At 40.4% G+C, this 23,048-nt stretch overlaps 1 protein-coding gene across 1 annotated transcript in view; it reads right to left on the bottom strand.

The window, feature by feature from the left end:
* The window catches only part of LOC126278178 (WD40 repeat-containing protein SMU1), a 96,121-nt gene that overhangs the window by 59,074 nt on the left and 13,999 nt on the right, over nucleotides 1–23,048 (bottom strand). Inside the window, exons 3-4 of the mRNA XM_049978079.1 lie at nucleotides 13,818–13,961; nucleotides 11,092–11,206 (exon numbers count right to left, since the gene is read on the bottom strand). Of these exons, the coding sequence (XP_049834036.1) occupies nucleotides 11,092–11,206; nucleotides 13,818–13,961 (259 nt within the window). The remainder of the gene's footprint in view (nucleotides 1–11,091; nucleotides 11,207–13,817; nucleotides 13,962–23,048) is intronic.

The following is a 23,048-nucleotide window of genomic DNA, read 5'->3' as shown; positions in this document are numbered from 1 at the left end:
TATATCCCTTACCATAAAATCCTTTACAAAAAAAAGGGAAGAAAATCAGAATTTAAAAAACAAAGATATATCAACCAAACAAAGAGACAGGTACAGGCCTATGGAAATAACACTCAATGAGTTGTATGAATAAAAGGAGAACATTCTTCGGAGAAGATTCTCAGACCAAAAGAACATTCTCTGAGGAAGTTCTCAATTTTGTATGAATAAAATATTTGAAGCATATTCCCTGATGAGGGAGTTCTTTCTCACTACCTCCCCTCCATCTTGAGAAGTGTCTCAGTGTGTGTCGTCTGCCGCATCCAGCACAGAACACACACTTAATCTTACATTTCATTCACCTCACTCAAAGAGGGAAACTATTTAATGTACAAATATGGAACTGGCATAAATGTGTTCTGGAAGAGTCGCACAATGTTTCAAATCTAAGTTTATGTGCGGCAACAAATTACTCAGAAGATTACAAACAGTTCGCATTTTATGAAGATGTTATCAAATTTTCGACTTGTGGGAAACCTTTTGCAAACAAAATCTTAGGAATACATCACATTTTTATCTACTCTGAAACTGAACTCTGTTAGAGTTTTCTAACATGAAATACTTTTGTAATAATATTATGCTGAGTCGTGGAAGCCACAACAAAAAGGTTGTCGAAAGTGAGCTTTTGGCCAACAAGGCCTTCTTCAAAAATAGACAAAACACACACACACACACACACACACACACACACACACACACACACACACAAAAGCGCGAAACTGAAACTCAGCCTTTCTGGCCAAACGCTCACTTTCCGACAGTCTCTTTGTTATTCCTATCTGCGACTCAGCACCTCCGCTATATGGTGAGTATCAATTATCCTTTTCATAATATTGGTACATTCAACTGTCTGATGAGATATGATGCATAATGGCCCATGACAAGTACTTACACCATCAACTGTGTGGTTTCATTATGAGACTCACTCAATTTGTAATAAACCAGTTATTAATTTTTCAGATCCAACTATTTATTTCTAACATAACAGAATATAAGGTTTATGCTGTGAGAAAACAAGATGAAGATCATCTAAAAATTTCAGTGACACAGTTGTCTAGTGTATACCCAAGCCTTTCCCTACACCAAAACCTGGGTCTGCTTAATAGCACAAAAATGCTTCATTTTCCCTTCATTTGACAGGTCACTGCCCACTTCTTTCAAGATATTCAGGACAGAAATTCACTGGAAAAACAAGGTTTTTTTAAACCTGTATAAATTATGCAGTTTTTCTCTTCAATATTTCTTCATATTAAACATATCTTTATTTGCCTTCTGTGCAACACAAATTCTGGAATTTTTCCAAAAAACTGGGTAAAACTTAACCTCGAAAAAACTTACTCAGCTCAAAGTATGCTGTAGAGCACACTTCAGAAAATGGAAAATGTCCTCCGCTTGTCAGAAATTTCACTAGTTTTATTCATACTGAATCTGAGGGGGAGTGTTCACTGCAGTTGACAAAATTATTGCCTCCACTGAGGTAAAAGTTGAGTATGACAGTGAAGTTATCTGCTTGCATACGACATGTTTAGGTGAAAACACATTAACTGCTGGATGTTTTTACCAGCCACTTGATGCCACTGTGACAGTTCTAGAGTCATTCACAGAAAGTCTATGGTCAGTTGTGCATAAATACCCACATTGTGCAATACTAGTTGGAGGCAACTTTAACCTCCCAAGTACAGACTGGGATGTCTATGGATTCATTGCAGGAGATACAGACAAAGTCATGCGAAATACTTTTGAACGTGTTTTCTGAAAACTGTCTTCAGCAACTAGACTGGCAGCCTATAAGTAATGGAGATATTTTGGACCTTGTAGCTACAAATAGGACAGACCTTACTGACAATGCCAATATAGAATCCGGGATTAGAGATCATGATGTCATTATAGCAACTATGATTACTAAAGTTAATGAATGAGTCAAGAAGACTAGAAGAGTGTTTCTGCTAGATGCAGCACGCGAGCAGTTGTCAGCCTCTCACTTAAACAGTGAACTGACATCACTTAGTTCCAATACGATAGATGCAGAGGAATTATGGGAAAAGTTTAAGCAGACTGTAAATCATGTTGTTGGGTTGTTTTTGGGGAAGGAGACCAGACAGCGAGGTCATTGGTCTCATCGGATTACGAAAGGACGGGGGAGGAAGTCATCCGTGCCCTTTGAAAGGAACCATCCCGGCATTTGCCTGGAGCGATTTTGGGGAATCACGGACAACTTAAATTAGGATGGCCGGACGCAGGATTGTACCATTGTCCTCCCGAATGCGAGTCCAGTGTCCACCCACTGAGCCACCTCGCTCGGTCACTGTAAATCATGGTCTGAAGAGTTATGTACCTGGTCAGTGGATAAGGATGGAAAAGATCCACCAAGGTTTAATAACAAAATTCAGAAGATGCTGAGGAAGCAGAGGCTGTTGCACTCTCAGTTCAATAGAGAATGCATAAATGACAGCAAGTGAAGGTTAATACAGATTCAAACATCTGTGAAAAGATTTATGCATGAAGTATACAACTACCACCATCACATCTCAGCAAAAAATATGAAAGAGAACTCAAGAAAGTTCTGGTCCTATGTAAAATTGTGAAGCTTCCATCCTCTCCAGAGGACACCACCTCGAAGTAGCACAGTCCGTGCACATGGAAAGGCTTGTGTGTTCGCGTGAAGCTGAGGGCTTGCCAGCTGTAGGAACCTATGGTTGGTAAGGTCTTGGCCCATGGGCCAGACTAAGTGTGTCCCACAACGACCTGTCATCCCACATCCATTCCTTGTCCTTTCCCAACTCCTTAATACTCAACCCAAAGTGTGTCGTGATCCATGGCGAGGGATGCATGGCACATGGGAAGATGTGTTGTGAATGTCTTAGGGATACCAGTCGACCTTCCTGAGTAATTTGCCTTGCACCGCATGAAGTTTCCGTGGTGTGGACCAATTAGATACACAACTCTCGTGGGACCAAACTGAACATGAAAGAAAACAGAAATACTTCTCAAAACCTGAAAGTCTTGAAAGAGGATTGGAAAGTAATCAACTGGAAGGTTGGTGCAGCCTTCAGCTTAGGCTGTGATTTCTGCTGAGCCATCTGTATGCTATGCAATATAAATAACATTTTCTAGCTGTGCATATAGCTGAATGTTTGCAGGAACTCAATGCAGCACCTGTGAAGGTTGAGATTGACAGATGGGAGGAGCAAGGGAGGTGGGAGAAAGGGGGGGGGGGGGGGGGGTCGTGTCACGGGCTGAACACTGAGACACCAAGATCATCACTCCCTCGTTCAAGTGGTTGTCCATGTGAAGTTTGTGATATCAGCCCGAAATTTGAATGACTTTAGTGATGTAAGTATTTGGTGTCATGAATTGCAGCTTGCTCACAATGAGTGAAAATAAAAGACAATGACAACGAGTAGGAAAAACGTTAATGTTTGATCACAGTATTGGTAGTATGCTGCTTAACCATTTGCACTCCATAATGCAGAAACAGGGTGTCTCAGTCCACTCTTATTAAAATCTTCACCACCTGGGCAGCAAATGTGCCACAGAGGACTGTGGAAGTCTCTTTGTGGAAATAATGTGGCCACTGACAAACAATTACAGTATACATTAAAACAAAAAGTGTGCTTTCACTGAAATATATTTATGTAATCATTGCAATACAAAAGCATTCATTTTGTGATAGTTATTGAAACCCTTAATTGTTTAAAACGAATCACTGTCATCATCAAAATCATCCTTATGTTTGTTTGCACATAGACATTCCTCTAAAAGCTTTACCATCTCTTCCTCAGAAAAGACTGGGCACAAAGAACTAGCCATTTTACACCTCCTAACTTGAACATAATAATTACGAACTTTCTCTCAACACAACTTTTACAGTGTGGCACTGGGTTAATACAGGCTTCCGGTGATAGTGGCACTATGCAGCACTGATGCCTAGTACAGACAGATGTAAGAATGGTGCAATGGAGAGCTATGAAAAATCGTGTTGACTGAGGTTCAACACAGGAGGGGAAAACAAAATTTGCAATGTCAAGTGCCATTCGCTGTTGGGAGAGAAAAGGGTTAACACAGTCATATTGGTTAAATATGTAGATGAAATGTTGCAAAGATGAGCATGTAAGGTCAATGAACAGAAGGAGAAAGGTTTACTTCAGTTTACTGTGAGAATTACAGGGAAGTTTAGCTCCTCTACAAATGAAACAGCATATAGATTACCTGTGTGACGCATTCCTGAGTACTACTCAAGTGTCAGATAAGAGAGTCAGGGCATACAATCATTTTTCCCTTGCTCCATTTTTGAACTGAACAAGAAAGGGAATGGGTGCAAACCAGGATGTGAAGTAAACAAGTTTCTGCAGTTTCTTGGTTCTGCATTCCTTCCATGAAATGGTCAAGGAGGGAAAGTTCTTCGGCTCGTAATGATAAGAAGCGAAGTATTTGATTTTAGAGGTGAAGTCTGAGAAAAGATTTAGTCAAAGAGTAAGATTGCAGCACAGGATAAGGACCAAGTCCTGCAATGGCTCAGTGTCAGACACTTCCCACGTACGTACTCACAAAAGAGCAGTGAGTCCCCAAAGTAGTCATCTGCCAAGGAACTGTTCAGTCAGAAATCTTAAGCAGAAAAATGAGAAGTGCTATTTCTAAAGCTGACCACCTCTCTCTAGTATCTATGTGTGGAGGATATTTTTACAAAACATACTCCACTGTGGCTCCTAAATACTTGCAAGATTTAATACTGTGCAAAGAAGCTACCCTAATCCACTACTTACTTTACTTTATGCGATCAGCCCCAGGTGATCATGCAGAGTCGCAGTTAAAGCTCTCTATCTGCTTCTGTCTTCTGCTATCTGTCCCGAGTTTTCCAAGGCTGCCAGTCTACTCTATCCTTCCATCTCTTCATAGGTCTGTGACTGCTCTGTCACCTGATAGCATCTAGTCCCTAGCAATTTTGGGCCATCTCCTTTCTGTCATTCTTGTTATGTGTTTATTTCACTGGAATCTTTTGCTTTCCATCACTCCAAAGATAATAGGTTCCTTGTATAGTTAGTTCTTCTAGTTCTGCATTGTGATGCCTTCTCCATTCACCAAAAGTTGGTCACAGACAGGTACATATATTTTCTTGAGGACCTTCCTTTCAAATGCCAGCAATCAGTTAAAGTCTTGTTTTTGGATGCTCCAGGTTTGACAGCCATATGGTACTCTCCCCAATGCTATTCAATTTGTATATTGAGTAAGCAGTAAAGGAAACAAAAGAAAAGTTTGGAGTAGGTATTAAAATCCATGGAGAAGAAATAAAAACTTTTGAGGTTCGCCGATGACACTGTAATTCTGTCAGAAACAGCAAAGGACTTGGAAGAGCAGTTGAACAGAATGGACAGTGTCTTGAAAAGAGGATATAAGATGAACACCAACAAAAGCATAACGAAGATAATGGAATGTAGTCAAATTAAGTCGGGTGATGCTGAGGGAATTAGATTATGAAATGAGACACTTAAAGTAGTAAAGGAGTTTTGCTATTTGGGGAGCAAAATAGCTGATGATGGTCGAAGTAGAGAGGATATAAAATGTAGACTGGCAATGGCAAGGAAAGCGTTTCTGAAGAAGATAAATTTGTTAACATCGAGCATTGATTTAAGTGTTACGAAGTCGTTTCTGAAAGTATTTGTATGGAGTGTAGCCACGTATGAAAGTGAAATGTCGATAATAAATAGTTTGGACAAGAAGAGCATAGAAGCTTTCGAAATGTGGTGCTACAGAAGAATGCTGAAGATTAAATGGGTAGATCACATAACTAATGAGGAGATATTGAATAGAATTGGGGATAAGAGGAGTTTGTGGCACAACTTGACCAGAAGAAGGGATCGGTTGGTAGGACATGTTCTGAGGCATCAAAGGATCACCAATTTAGTACTGGAGGGCAGATTGGAGGGTAAAAATCGTAGAGGGAGACCAAGAGATGAGTACACTAAGCAGATTCAGAAGGATGTAGGCTGCAGTAGGTACTGGGAGATGAAGAAGCTTGCACAGGATAGAGTAGCATGGAGAGCTGCATCAAACCAGTCTCAGGACTGAAGACCATAACAACATGGTACTACTGGTATCACTAGTGTTTTAAAAAGTCTTACTTACAGTAGTTGTGATACACTTCTAGATCATAATTCAGGATTTAGAGAATAATAACATGTGTTTCCTACCAACAGTCTTGCCTTAATCTCTGCTTCATATAACGTTACTTCAATTAAAATCGATACAATATATTTGAATTCTTTCACAGATTTGTACCTGGTACAGCTCATTGTTGATTTTGGGACTTGCAAGCCTATCTTCGTTTGATCATGTACTCTGCCTTTCCAGTGCCAGATTGGAAAGGACAGGTGATAATCCAACTCTTTATCTTAATACTGTGTGTGATGCCACTGATTTCAGGGTCGAAAAACTTCTTCTCAGTTCTTCTTGTGTGCATGCTATTAGGATAATAAGCTGTATATGCCAGATAGGTTGTATTTTAGTTGTTGATTTGAACAACCATAAAAATTACTTTGTTGAACTCTTGCTTTTCAAGTGCCAAATTGGAAAAGACAGGTGATAATCCATCTCCTAATCTTAACACTGTGTATGCTTTGAAACATTCTGTCATTTCATTGACAATTTTAACTTTATATTTTGTGTCATTTAATCACATCTCTGTAAATCTCACCAGTTTATTTAATATGCCAAATTCTGTTATGGTTTTAATCAGATTTGGTCTATGGATAGTACTATAAGCCTTCTTGAAGGCTTGACATATAATGAAAAGAAATTTAGTTACATATCGAGTGAAGGTATAAAGACTGTAAGACATGGAAAAATCTAATTTTTTCATCTAAAAGCTTTTGAAAAATTGGACGATTAGTATTTCATATTGGCCGGTACGCTATCTCTTCAGCACAGGCAACATAATTAGGCAAATGTACAGCCATAAGAAAATCCTACGCAGCATGGAATTCAGAGAGCACATCTAAAGCAGCAAAAGGGTTAATTCACTTTGGAATTACTTCTTGGGCTACTTCTTTAATTACATCTGCAATTACCTTCCAATTCTGATCTATCTCAACATTTCCGTCATCTTCATTCTCCAATGCTTCAAAACCATTGCTCAATTTGATCTCTTAAATGCTGCCTGTCTTTGTTCAGGCTTTCCTGATCATATCAAGTTATGTTTTGTATTCCTTTGCATTTTCTGGGTCGCCACATTGCCTTCTTCACTACAAGCAAGTGGTCCGATCCACACTCAGCACCTCTTGCACCTTGACATTTTGTATCCCTTCTTTATTATTGTCTATACCAGTACAGAATTCACTGTCTTTCCATCTGGAGATACCCAAGTTGCTTTACAACAATATTCTGAAAAGGAAAGTTGCTACTCATCTTATAGTGGAGATGCTGAGTTGCAGACAGCCACAAGAAAAAATTTTCACAGTTAAAGCTTTCGGCCTATGGCCTTTGTCAACAATAGACAAACACAAACACACACACATACACACACACAAATGCAACTCACACACACAACTGCAGTCTTAGGCAACTGAAACCACACTGCGAGCAGCAGCACCAGAGCGTGATGGGAGTGGCGACTGGGTGGTGGAAAGGAGGAGGCTGGGGTGCGGGAAGGTTGAGGCCAGGAGGGTTACGGGAACGAAAGATGTATTGCAGGAAAAGTTCCCACCTGCGCAATTCAGAATGGTGTTGGTGGGAATGATCCATATGGTACAGGCTGTGACGCAGTCATTGAAATGAAGGATATCATATTTGGCACTGTGCTCAGCAACAGGGTGGTCGACTTGTTTTTTAGCCACAGTTTTTCGGTGGCCATTCAGGCGGACAGACAATTTGTTGGTTGTCATGCCTACATAGAATGCAGCACAGTGGTTGCAGCTTAGCATGCAGACCACATGACTGGTTTCACAGGTAGCCCTGCCTTTGGTGGGATAGGTGATGTTAGTGACCAGGCTGGAGTAGGTGGTGGTGGGAGGTTGTATGGGGACATACAACATGAATATAACATAGATATAAGCAAAATTCTTTGAAACTGGAACTATGACCCACTTAATTAAATCTGATTGCCTGTTCTCTATGGACTAATGAACAAGGATTATTCCCTTTTACAAGAGCATATGAACTTGAGCCAATCAAAGCTTTATTTCCTATTCGGCCTAAAACCTCTTCATTAATTCACTGCATTTCCTCTTCCTTTCATCTGCCCATTTTTTTCCCTGATGTTTCTTTTGTTGAGATTTGTTCAGTTTTCTCGTTTCTGATCTTACTTCTGAACTGTTTTCTGGTCTCAATTTCTTCTTCTGAAATTTTCTATTGTTGGAGGTCTTCTTGTGTTTCTTTCATCCACCGGGTCTTCCATTTGCTTGCTTTAACAAAGCTAATTTTTTGTTAGTATATCTGTTTTCATCCATCCTACATAGATGTCCATAGAAGTGTATGCATCTTTTTCCTAAATTCACATGTAATGTCTGTGTGTTCTTAGAGTTGCTTTGTAGGTTGTCTGACACAAATGCCATCTCCGAGAACAGTGCTATACATTTTTCTGAATATTTTTCATCCTTGATTCCTATGTGATAAATTTTTGTCATCCCTCTACTTACGGTTGTTTCTTCTGCATGCAAGGCTTTTGGTAAGACAACCATATTGTAGTGAAGTAGTCTTGCATTATAAGTTGTCTTTTGTTGTGACTCCATGTCAGTTTGGCTTTTGCAATTTGAATATTCTTTCTGTGTTGGAGTCTGTGTTCAGTCCTTTGGGTTGGATGGATTCTCCTCTGATTTGGTGTCCTTATACTGAATTTTTTCATAGGAAATTTGGAGTCCAGTTTTGCAGAAGATTTGAAATAGTTTATCAAGTGCTAGTTTCAATTCATCTTCGTTGTTTGTTGACATAGCCAGGTCATCTGCAAAAGACAAGCATTTCACAGTGACTCTTTTCCTCTCTTTTTTTCCAATTTGGATACCTTTGATGTGCTTCTCCCATTCCTGATTATTTTTCCAAAACAATATTGAACAAGATTGGCAATAAGCCATCACCTTGTTGGACTATTGTGTGAACTTCAAATGAGATTGAGATTTCTCTCACAAATTTCATTTTTAAAGTGTTTCCTGATAAGGTTACATGGATGATGGCCCTGGTCTGTTTATCAACTCTTGATTCTTCTGGGCTATTAAACAACTTCTGTTTGTCAAGCTTTTTGAAATCCACAAATGTGGCTGTAGTGTTCTGGCACTGTCCGATGTGCAATATTAGTTGCCAGATCTGTTCAATACAGGATCTCCCTTTCCTGAACCTTGCCTGATGCTCACCCGTCTGTGGCTTTGGTTATGGATCAAGTTGATTCAGCAAGGATTTAGAGATAATGTTATATGTTACTGGGAGAAATTTATATATGCAATCCTATATACCGGATTAATGCACAAGAAATACGTAGCTGCAAGACAAATTATGTTAAATGACACTGGTGAAAATTTTTTTTAACAAATATGTTTATATGGGACAGTTAATTAGTATCCAAGGGAACTTAAAATTTGAAATTTTTCACCGAAACAATCTATGTTGGAGGGTTCATGAAAGAAACACAAATCTAATATGCCAACAAATCAAAAAAGGTTGTTTTCAAAAAGTGTGTTCATCCTGTACTAATGTATGGTTGTCAAGCTTAGATTTTAAATAAGTTTTCAAAAGAAAATTCCTAACAGCTCGGAGATCTATGGGAAGGTTACTGCCATGTCTCACTAAGAAGGATGGGAGAAAGAAGGAAGGAAGGAAGGAAAATCAGTGTTTAACGTCCTGTCAACATCAAGGTCATTAGAGACGGAGTACATGCTCTGAATGTTTCAAGGATGGGGAAGGAAATCAGCTGTGCCTTTTCAAAGGAATCATCCCATCATTTGTCTAGAGTGATTTAGCAAAATTATGTCTCACAAAGAAGATCGAAAAAGAAATGATGGCATAAGAACACCAGCAGGAGTTAGGGATTTTGTGGAAAGGAAAGGCCTCTAAAGTGGAAATGGGCAGGACATATTGCATGAACAAGTGATAAACAACACATATAGGCAGTACTAAACTGGAGGCCCACAGAAAGATCATGAGGTGGACCACCTGACCATTGAGATAAAAAAGAAAAAGAAACTGAAGAGCTGACAGAGAATATTGGGAGATAAAGAGGCATGAAAACAGTGATTAAAATTGTGTTTGTTAGTTTAAAAGTCTATTAAAGGTGTGCTGTTGTAGCTCCACTTTCACTGTCTGGTCATCAGCTGTATAATGTACCTCCACTGGAAGCAAACAAACTGAGGTGACACACCAAACCAAACTAAATTGAACTCTGCCTGAACAGGCCATGAAGGCCCAATGGTACCGACTGGCTACCATGTCATCCTCAGCCCATAGGCATCACTGGATGCAGATATGGAGGCACATGTGGTCAGCACATTGTTCTCCCGGCCGTATGTCAGTTTATGAGACCTGAGCCACTACTTTTCAATCAAGTAGCTCTTCCGTTTGCCTCACTAGAGTTGACTGCACCCCACTTGCCAACAGCACTCAGCAGACCGGATGGTCATCTAAATAAGTGCTAGCCCCGCCAGACAGCGCTTCACTTCGATGATCTGATGGGAACCGGTGTTGCCACAGTGGCAAGGCCATTGGCGAAGCAACACTCTATCCCTCATAAATCCATCAGGTGTGCATAGATTTGACATTTACTTCAACACGAGCATACTATGCCATTTTCCAAGTCAGTGTCGAGCTGACACGTAATGTTGATTAAATATAATGTACACTCAAAACTTCAGTTATAGCAATCCCTGTCACCATTTCAGCCAACATATGAGTAAGGGTTAATTTGCAGTCTGCTAATCTCCGGTTATAGAAGTTCTTATAAACCACAATACTTATGAAAAAAATGACACATCTATGAAGAATAACAACTCAAAGTTATTAATTATTTATTTTGTTCTGCAAACAAAGGCATTTTCAAAGTTAAAAAAAAAAGAAAGATCATTTCATGTAACCAACCTAGATGAATATATCTCTCCGGTTCCTGCTGCTTCATCATAATCATTGGATCTGTCTGTCTAAGAAGTGATCGAGCTGCACCCAGTTCACGTAGTTCAATCAGTTCTAACACAACCTGAAAAAAAGAACAAACATTACACATCGCCAATACCTCGTTGCTTTTCCTAAAAAGGGCAATGAACAGGGCAAGAAAAATACAATGACCACGATAGGATAACAACAAAGATACATCATTAGGCTGACTTGACACTAAAGAGTTCTCTACAGTCCGATTTAAACTAGTGGTCACTTTACAGTTCGCAGCCTGCACGGCTCCTGCCTCAAACAAACCAACAGTGCCTGTCACCATCAGCTCCCACAGCATTGCCACTTCCACTGCACTGCCCTGCCTAAAGCAGTGTGCCAGCAAGTCCTCATGAAGCCATTGAAGTGAGAGGTTTGGGTGACATTTATCTTCATGTGCCTTACAATGTGTGATGAAAGTAGTTGAAAGATGGGCAGACTAAGTCTGTACACACCTAGGAAATTATCAAAAAATGTCAGACATGGCGTGATTATACGCAGTCAGTTGGTTGAATTCAAGTGTTCTTTGAGGAAGTATTTTGAGAGAGACGGAGATTCAGGAGTCCCTCTAGTTCCTTTGGATAAAGAGGTGAAGCAAATTGCAGCAGCTCTAGAGATCAGCGAATGATAAATGATAAGAATCTGCATGGAGAAATTTGTGAAAGAAAAATCAGGTGAGTCATCTGACCTGGAGACACCTGGGAAGAAGAGGTACCTCGAGAAGAGGGTCACAAATCTGAACTGTTTTCAGAAAGATGCAATTCACTGTCAGATATATGCATATTATTCAAAGAAGGAGTATCCGACACAAAAAGTGACATGCTACCCGTGTAGCAATGGTCCTATCTCAGGGCAGTAAATCATCCTTGTTATGAGTTGTGAAAAAGTTACAATACCACTATAAATCCTTTTATGGCCACAAGTTATTATTGTAATGCTAAGAAATTGCAGCCTGGCGATGCCGCTTTCTTAAAGAATACATAGGGACAAATTTTTACTATATCATTTGGCTTGATGAAACATGGGTGGCTGCAAGACAGTTTGAAAAATGGCTGGATAGACAATACTGTCAGCAACAGTATGGCATATCTGATAGGCAGAGGAAAAGGAATAATTGTAGCAAGTGCTGCAAATTCGAAGCTTTCATTGTCTGCTGTTATTCAGTTCAAACAATACTTCAGAGTACCATAAGGAGACGAATCACAATACCTTTGAGCATGATCAGAACATAACGAAAAACTATGTAATTATTATGGATAACACTACATATCATTTGATAGTGCAAGATAAAATGCCCACAAAAGCTATGAAGAAAAATGACATCGTTTGCTGGCTAGACAGGTATGATATGGGCTGGCAGTAATTTGACAAGGGCACAATTATTAGAACTTTTGTCACAACAAAAGCCACAGAATCCAGTTTACATTGTGGATGAAACAGCAAAAAAATAGAGGCATTAAGTGCTCAGACTGCCTCCCTACTACTGCCACTTCCACGCAATAGAGCTGATTAGGGGCACACATTAAATGTCATATTGCTGCAGAAAACAAAACAAAAATTACATTGACTGAAGTGGAATGCCTTTTGGAGGAGGCAGCTGAAAATGCAAAACCTGAAGACTTGCTTCCCCAGCCAGAATGTTTTACCCAACAGATAAGCTTGCAAAATGGTTGGTACAAATTCTTGTCAGTCACATCTTCCCGCAGCCAAGGTTGCCTTTGTAGATTCACATACAAACCACAAGCAGGCGAATTCTCAGGAACATACCCCATTCATTATCCATTGAGTGACACGATGTTTAGAGGTACTGACTGTAGTGGCTTCACACCATGCTTAATACTCCATGTGGAATCATATACATATATCCAACTGCTGTGTATTTAACTCAGGGAAAAAGTTAATTTCATTCACACATATCATTCCAGCAGTTTTATTTTAACAACATTCTTAACAATTTTACACACTGCACGATATTCCCTGTATTATTTTGATACAGCATGCAATTTCAAGGAATGCACATCTGAACAGTTTACACTAGTGTATCCTCAGCTATTTCTGGCAAACTATAAGTGATACAAGTAACATTGTTTTATCCTTTTGCAGCTTAAGATCTTAGCGAACTGCCCTTACTACATCTTTGAAGACAACTGTTTTGTTATCCCTGCCCACAAGAGGTGGCAGAGTTCATGAATGTAAACTGAAAAGATCACATAATTACAACATTATTTTTAAAATTATTTAATTGGGTAGATAAAAAATCTACTTACCAAGCAGCTGCAAAACCCACACATAACATACTGTTGCAATTGGCAAGCTTTTTGAGCAGAAGGGTTGAAGGGGATGGAAAAAGGGAGAAGGAAAAGGACTGGAAAGGTCTTGGAAGGTCACTCAGAACTGGGGTCATGGGAGACTTAACGTACGGGATGAGAAGGAAAGACTCAAAATTGATTTTAAATTCTTTCAAACCATACAGATGATCTTACATACCAAATTTAATGGAACCCTTTGAACCAAAGTTACTCACACACTGAATGAATCTCTACCGTAATTCATGGAAAGCGGACTAAAAACATGATGAAACAAGAGATTTGTATGAAATACACTAATAACTGACAATGCAGTGAAAGACTAAACTACAGTGATGAGTTGCTGTACAAGTTTACCTGCTCATAGAGATCAATGAGCTTCTTGTCTGGAAGTTTAAGTGACTGAATTGCTTTAAGCACTGTATCCCAATGGCCATTATTGATGTCAGCCACAAAACCTTCAACACTGTCCACAGTGTTAAGGGAAACACCAGTCTCATCCTAGAACATAAACAACAAAACCTTTAGCACTGCACACTTTATGATCTATAAACACACATTTTATCTCATAACAGTGAGCAGTAACCTATAGAAAATACAGCACAGGGTTATCATTTGCTGTCAAAATCATTAGGTTAATATGAATATAAATCTACAGAATAAAAAAATCATTCAAATTCTTACAGATCTTGCATTTGTGTGTACAGCACACAATAAATGGTTTCAGGAAGGAAATGTGAAAGATTACAGTTCAACGGCCCATCTACTATAAAGTCTCAGAGGTGGGGCACAAGCTCAGATTGTTTTAAGGATGGAAGAAGGAAATCTGCTATGCCCTTTCAAAGGAACCATGTCAGCATTTGCCTGGAGCAATTTAGGGAAATCGAGGGAAATCTAAACCAGAATGGTCAGACACAGATTTCAATTGTCATCATCCCAAATGCAAGTTTGGTGTGCTAACTACTGAGCTACATTGCTCGATTTGGCATCAGGGTTTACTAACTTTATGAAACATTATCACAAACTTGTGTCTCCCCACTGTGTCAGCAGACCATTTTTTTTCCCCCCCCAGCACAAAAATTTTCCTTCCTGTAATTTCATAGTTGTCATACGCAAAATCTTCAAGTATTAACACTCTCTAACAACTTCACTGAACAGTAAGCATGCTTTTATGGTAATGATGTCACCAAGTTACTCAAAAAATGCGTACTGTGTCAGACAACTCAAACTGAGGAGAAAAGCCAAAAAGCATTGGCAATTTACTAGAAAAATACATTGTCCATCAGTTCAATGAAACAACATAATATTTACATTCAAATTCGGAAAGCAACCACAAGAAAAAAAAAAAAAAAAAAAAGAAAAAAAAAAATTGTTACAAGATACTTTCATTACTTAATTCTACTACAAAATTTTGAAAGAAAATTGTTCCCTTTCTACTGAAGCCCTACCATATAGACCTAAAACTTGTAGAATTAGCCTGCAATCTCACAAAAAGTAAGACCTGTAGCTGTAATATATCAAGCATCTCACACTCGAACCTGAAAAATAACTGTTCACACTTTTACTGCTAATAAATAAATGTCATACATTACCTCACCTGGCCCAAGCCTTTTGACCAACAACAGTTCGGCTACTCGTGCCTCAATTTGGATGATTTCGCTTGCAAGTGGTGTTTCAGCTGGCCTCACAAGGCTCGTGAACTTCCTTACAGATCTTTCCACCAGAGAAAAATATGAGGTGGCCAACAGAAATCAAATCTGACACCTCAACTTTACTAACCAAAAAAATGCTAACCACTAGATCACATGCTCAATTTGCTTCTGCTGCTATGACATTAGCTTTCATTGTTGCAACATTGGAAGATTAGAAAGGCCATGTATAATTCCAAACAAGTGTATTGACTACTGGAGGGAAGATACTCTTACAGATGAAGAAGCTGAAAATATAACAAAATCAGTTGCCATGGATTTGAATAAAGAGTCAGCAACATCATCCGTACCTGAAACAGCTGACAGTGGATCAACACAAAGTTGTGGACAACAGCAACATCATCAGGGAAGGAAACTTTCACATAATGCCAGCAAAGTGTCATGAACAGCCAAAATGAGGTATATTGTACATCCTATTTCTGTCCTTATTCTACATAAGCACTTCATTCAGACAAGTAGCACTTGACAGTTCTACATTTGTACCAGTACTGGAGTGTGTGTTATTGCTACATCTCCCCCAAATTTCTCAGGCATATACACAATGGCGATTCCACCCTAGGCAGGTACTCAGTTTGATTTGAGGGGTAATAACAGATACTATAATGTAATGATTACTTGTTTGTAGACATGGAACTCCTGGGTATTCAACAGATATCACATATTATTAAGAGCAATAATGGTTCAAAGTTGACACAAAGACCACCAAAAAGTACACAGAGGCAGTAAAGGCCAATTCCTTCATCCCTTATGGATCACTTTTCGAAGTCATGTATTTTACTTTTCAGTTTAACCATGTTTACTCATTTTATCTTCGTCTGTTTATTGGAATCCAAATATTTTTGAAAATGTTTCTTTCATTGTAGCAGAGCTTCATCTGTGTATTTTTTAAAGTAATGTGCATGAAAAACAACATCTATGACATAACCCTTGTTACTTGAAAACTATGTGATACATACAGCCAATTTTAATTTTAGATACAGAGAAATTGTAATGTTTGAATTGCCATTATTATTTTTAGATTTATTCTCAGAATTTTAAAGCTTTCCATAGATGGGCTACAAGATATTAATGGGCTGCTTCTTTATCTATTAACATTAATTACATCATAGAGTTTGAATTCTATTTTCTTCACAGATATTTCCCATAGGTAAAATTCTATTACTGACCTGAAAAAGTCCTGTTCTTGTAGTGTACTATGTAAAACAGAATAAATTCCGATACTAACAGAAGATAAACTTACAGTGTATTGGGACTAATTTTAAAGATATGCACATACATTAATGAACAGCATATTTTCGCCCAGAGCCAGCAGTCTTAACGCAGATGCAGACACATAGAGTTAAAATATATGTGTAAACCTGGACATTCCAGCTTTGGGCATTGTTAAGGAAACAGATCATTATGCCAGCATGAATGAAGGCTGACAATTTTAGATGCAGAAAGACTTATTTTCCATGTTAACAACCAAACAAGTTAAATACAGGCCATGAAATACAATAAAACTGTAATGATATACATGGCCAAAACTTTGTATTTCTACACTGCAAATGCCAGCTTTATTAAATTTGCACCACATAGTTTTAATAAGATAAACAGCGGTCCTTCATAGTTCATTTTGTAACTAGTATCTTTGTGTAGTTAGGTAAATTAATTGTTTTTATTGTGCATCACTATAAAAAGATACTTACATTACAAAATTAAGTTAGTGTAGTTAAACTTGCGAACTCTGCTTGTATAGTATCTCTTGCATTTTACCTGGGTTTTTGTATTCTCATGACAAATGAGTGTCTGAAATTTCTGAAGTATGTCACACCATTAGACAAAACAAAAAACTTTATTTTATTATTTATTTAAAATGTTTACAAGTTACTTACAACATAAAAATTCAGGGAAATCTTGATTCATCACGTGTCCAAATACATGAACCCATCAGCTTCAGTACCCTGTCATGTAATCTACTGGACAATGAACATTTTATAGGAAGAATAACCCACAGGAAAAATTTCAAGAAAACAGCAATAAAAAATTTAAGTGTCCAGACTGACCGTGTGAAATTCCCTGACCCCACCGGGAATCGAACCCAGGACCCCATGCATGGGAAGTGAGAACACGACCGTGTGACCACGAGCTGCAGACTGATATAAAAAGCCTCTTTGTTTGTGTGTGGGGCTGTCAGAAGCAATAATCTTCTTATCTGCTGTGTCCCTCTTCGTCTTCTTTCATTATCTTTCTTCTGCAAAATTTCCCTTGTTGCTCATATGACACAACTGTGATCCCACAACACTGAAAGTCTTCTTGCAGAATCTACAAGTGTTACTTGCCTCAAACCTTGTAAGTAACTTTTTTGGAGGCAACCCAAAGGACCCATGTTACATCTACATGTTATGCAGTGGAGGGATTCACTCACTTTATGCATTTCTCCTTTAGTACATCTTTCCACTAGTGCATCAGAAGTCAGTTTCAATTCCATGAGCAGCACTGTTGCCATACTGTTTTCAGACAGCGTTACCTTCCTTATAGTGTGGGTGTTTACACATCCCTCTACAATTTGTTTGTTGGCTCAGCACCAAGAATTCCCATGTTCTGGACATGCTGCATGCTGTTTGTTTGTTTTGTTTTAGGGCGCTAAAACAAATAATGTCGAACACGTCCATGTTAGAACTGTAGAACATGAAGACAAAAAAGTTGTTAAAAACAACTAAATGTCAAGCCCAATTGACGAAGGAAAGACAGCTAAAAAAAGGGACTTCCACTTGGAAAAAGGTCCATAAAATACACCACAAAGACAACGGAGGTCCTGGACAAAAGATTAAATGTCCTTCCCCATATAAAAAGTGAAATGCGGTCAACGGCATGCCATTCACAAAAACAGCCGATAACTCATACAGCAAACACAAATTAGAAAATAAGTAGTAAAAAAAAGTACATTTGGTCAGTAAATGGCAAACCATCAAAGTTGATGACAATGAACACAATTATCACCACTTAACAAGTGGTGTGGTAATGACTGAAACAACAGTGCCCAGCTAAAATGATCTCCTTGCAGCGAGCAGGCTGAGAGGGGTCGGCCAAGCTACTGGGAGAGGTTTAATTTCCCAGAAGTTGTTCCCATGAAGGGAAGACGAGTGGTGATGGCAAAGGGACAGCACCTGCCGACAGACAGCAACACAGAGATCATTGGAGGGAATGGAAGAACTAGCGGACCGAGGTAGGACTGCAGCCTTGGCAGCAGTGTGAGCAGCCTCATTTTCCATCAGAGAAACGTGACCAGGGACCCACAACAAAATCACAGCTTTCCTGGAGCCAATGTACTTAGGGACGGGCTGTGTATAGCACACAGAGGCGCTGAAGTGTTCCAGAAGCCAACACCAAAACTCGTTGGTGACAATAACAAAGGCACACATGACACCACAGTCCATCCGAGAGCCATCAGTGTACAAAAAGGTACTATCGCAATGTTTTTTACGGAGGTCAAGAAACTTATGGCAATAGAATGAGCCTGGAGTAGTGTCCTCAGGAAGCAAATGAAGTTCAAGGTGAACAATAGCTCTGCACGAAGCCAAGACGGTGCTCAGGATTCACACCCATTGAGAAAGAGGCAGGTAGTGTGAAGTTAAGCTGCCAGAGCAATAGCCAAAAGCAAACTCCAAGAGGTAACAGATATGAGGGATGTGCCCCATACTGGCAGCTAAAGGAATCATCAAAGGAGGCGGCATAGGATGAGTGACCACACATGGTAGACAAACAGCTTGCACATCTGCTGAGGAGAAAGTCACGGCAGTAGGACAGCGATAGTACAGCAGCTTTTGCAAACAGACTCTCAACCAGTCTCGTGTAAAACACGCCAGTGGCCACATGGATGCCACAATGGTGGATCATACTGAGATGGCATAAGATAGACGGACTTGCAGATGCATAAACGAAACACCCATAGTCTAGTTTTGAATGGGCACGGGATCGGTACAAACGGAGGGACATGGTCCGATCCACTCCCCATGAAGTACTGCTGAGGACACTTAGTACACTGAGGGACCAGGTACAGAAGGTGGCCAGGAAAGACACATGGGTGAACTAAGAATGTTTGCTATCAAGCATGATCCCTAGGAATTTCACAGTTTCGGCGAATGGAAGAGCAACAGACCCACTGTAAGGACAGTGGAAGAAAGCCACTGCACCACCAGAAATTCATGCAAACAGTTTTGTCAGCAGAAAAACGAAAGCCACTGTTGATGTTCCACAAGTAAAGTTGATCGAGACATCGCTGGAGACACCACTCCGGGAGACAAGAATGTGGAGAGCTGGAATAGATCACAAAATCCTTAATGTAAGTCAAAGATGCCCAGTGGGAGACAGGCCATAATAGAGTTTATGGCAACAGGAAAGACGACAATTTCTCAGGACAGAACCCTGAAGCACACTGTTTTCCTGGATAAAGGTGTCCAACAAGTCAGAAGCCACACGTACCTCGAAAGCCCGGTCTTTTACAAATTCCTTAAGGAAACGGGGCAGGCAGCCTCAGAAGCCCCACATATAGAGAATACAGAGGATAACAGTCCTCAGGGCAGGTGTCTTAAGCTTTCTCCAAATCAAAAAACACAGCCACTGTCTGGTATTTCTGCAGAAAAACATTCATCACGCGGATGGACAAAGTGAGAATATGGTCAACTGCAGAACACCATGCTCAAAATCCACATTGTGCAGTGATTAATAAATTTTGAGACTCAAGCCACCATACCAGGCGGGCACGAACCATATGTTCCATCACCTTGCAAAGAAAGCTGAAGAGAGAATTGCCACAGTTGGTAGAAGGGAGGTGTTTGTCCTTATTGGGTCAGGTACAAAGGTGGCAGAGGTTTCAGGCCAGCAACTGGGAAACATGCCATCTGCCGAAATGCGATTGTATGTAGGAAGGAGAAAGTGCTTGCCCGCAGGAGAATGGTGCTGCAGCATCCGAACGTGAACACTGTCCAGCTCTGGGGCAGAGGATTGGGATGAAGTGGGAGCATGATCCAACTCCCTCATAGTAAAGGCAGCATTGTAGCATTCACAATTCTGAGAAGAAAAGGTTATCTTTGGAACCTCCTCCACTCATTTCTGAAGGGGGAAGGCAGTATGACAGTGAGTGGGCAGTATGATGGTGGGTGGAGATCGAAATGTCCACAAAATAGAGACCAGAGGTGTTGGAGGTAGCAACCGGGTCCACTGTGACATCATCTGCCATGGTCAGGCCAGAAATTGGGGAATGGACCTTGGTCCCACAGAGCTAGTGGAGGTTGGCTCACATGATGGACGAGGGAGTGGAACTCTTAAAAGAACTAGTGAAGGAAATCCTGCTAACTTTACTGATATCTCAAAGAACACTACGACACTGCACATGCAACTGTTTACTAAAAACGCAGTTCACCATAATAGGATGACTGTTAAAAACACAAAATTCAATGCGGCACACCTCAGTCCCCCGAGGGACCGGGATATGGCACTGAAAAGATGAAGTGTGAGGAATGGAACATTCCGCGGCGGTAAGGATAACGTCTGCAGGGTATTCTACCTCATCATTACAACTGGGAAAATGTTGTTCATGGAAGGTCTTCAGCAAGAAGTAAAGCCTTCAGTCGGCCTTAGAAAGCTGCCACTTGGGTTTGCACATAGTTGGGGTAGGACCAGTAAACGGATAGCACACAGGAAATGGTTACTCGCCTAGAGGTCAGAGTGAATGGACCACTAGGGATGATGCGCAAGCTGGCAGTACAGAATGAGGGGTCCAAGGAACATTGGTGTTCCAGTGTTAAGGCAGATGAGGTTGAGTTTACTGAGGTCAGCCAAGACTGCATCTCTTGGATAGGTTCTGGGAGAGCCCCAAAGGGGAAGGTGCACTTTAAAGTCACCGAGCAGCAGTGTTGTCCAGTATACTGGAGAAAGTCTGCCCTAGTGGCACACAAATGACAGAGGGACATAGACAGTATAAAATGAAAAGCTGAAGCGAGGAAGTAAAATGCAGACTACAATAACTTGTAGCTGGGTGTTGAGTGAGATGGTTTGACTGTGAATGTCATCCCAATGAGCAGCATGACTCCCCCACGAGATGGAATGCCGTCCTCAGGGGGGAAAGGTTAAAGCAGGTCAAAAGGTCAAAGTGTTCGTGAGGACGCAACTTTGTTTCCTGGAGCCAGGGAACAAGTGGACGCCACAATTCCAAGAGCAACAGTAATTCCTCCTTGTTGGATTTAAGGCTACAAACATCCCACTGGAGGAGAGTCGTGATGGGGAAAGGGGATGAGGGGAAATAAATGAAGGGGTGTCACCACAGCAACTGCCAAGTGCCAGCCTTCGAAGACTCTTCAGCTACAGGGTACAGATGGTGGAGGATCCTGTTCTATGAGATCTACAGAGGTGTCGACTTTCTTCCTCAGTCAAACTGCAGATTCCAGTGCGACATGAAGGTCGGCTGGGTGAGGCTATCACGTGGCGAAACCATTGAAGAGGATCTCCAAGTCGGCGAAGAAGACCATTTGCCTTTGATTTCTCACAGCCTTTGCAGTTGGCAGATGAAGATTCAGATGTCTGTTGGCTGGAGGGACATAAAAATTCTTTGTGGGAGTGTTCTTTCCATTATGTCAGACCTGCTAGTAGTGTAGCAGGTGATTTCACTGTGTGAGGCAACAATTTGGTGGCTTGTTGTACAGCTGTAGGAGAAGAAGACAGGGATGCTCAGTGACACTGGGTGAATTTACAACCACAGAGCTGAATTTGAGGTCACAAGTCTGTGTGGTCATATACTTCTTGGAGCGAGATGTAGGAAGAACGGTACTGTAAGTGCCGGTTGGTAAAATGCAGGGCCTCCGACAACCCAGAAACTTGCTAGTGACAGGGTAAGGCACTTTCCTTCACCCAGATCTCCTGGATGGTACACTAATTGAGATACACGGGACATCCTCAGGAGGAGGCTGCATGGTCACCATTGCAATTGGTACAGTGGGGCGGGAAATTGCAATCATGGGTATCCCAACCACTTGTAACACATCTGACCAGGTGTCAACAGGACATTCAAGTGTGGTTGTAATGATGACACTGGTAGCAGCACATCAGATTCAAAATGTATGGTCGGACTGTGATGACTTCATAGCCTGCTTTGGTCTTTGATGGAAGCACTACACTATCAAAGTGAGAAAAGGAGTGAGTGTGGACACTAAAGATGTATCTACCTTTTCCATCATTCAGTGGACTGCAGTGATGCATACATGACCACTGTCTCTGGCTGCCTCAGCAACCAGAGACAGTTGTGTGTGTGTGTTTTGTCTAATTTTGATGAAGGTCTATTTGTTTGACATTCTTTTTGTTGTACCTATCTGCGACTCAGCATCTCCGAGGGAGTAGAACGCATCCTTTTCAGAATATTGTCATTATTCCGTCCTGGATTTCCCAAGATTATGTATAGGTAAAAGACACTGAGAATCACTTCAAATGAATCACACTCACACACAATTGTTTCGTGTGCCACAACCAAACTGACAACTCCTTGAAGCCACAGAGTATGTTCTATCAACCGATACCTTGTTTTACTCAAGTTGTGCCATACATTTCTTTTCTGCCCAATTCAATTTGTGACATTTGCCTACTTTATTTCTTCGTTGATAGTCCTCTGTGTTGATGTGCTGCATTGTTATTCTCGCTTAAAAGTGGGGGGTTGGAAGTTCAACACTGACTACTGTAAATGATGTGGCTGACAGTTGTATTTCACAACTCTTTTCTTTCACTTTTCACAACTCCTTCCTTTCATTTCTCACAAACTTAAATCACACAGTTATATGACCAGTTCACTATTGATACGCCTCATTAATAGTTGCAGGTAAACATCAGCATACTGCTATGGTAGTTTGCT

This window comes from Schistocerca gregaria, chromosome 6 (assembly GCF_023897955.1).
Source record: "Schistocerca gregaria isolate iqSchGreg1 chromosome 6, iqSchGreg1.2, whole genome shotgun sequence".
Taxonomy (NCBI): Eukaryota; Metazoa; Arthropoda; class Insecta; order Orthoptera; family Acrididae; genus Schistocerca; species Schistocerca gregaria.
The sequence above is the reverse complement of the archived record's forward strand: the minus strand, read 5'-3'. Positions and strand labels throughout refer to the sequence as shown.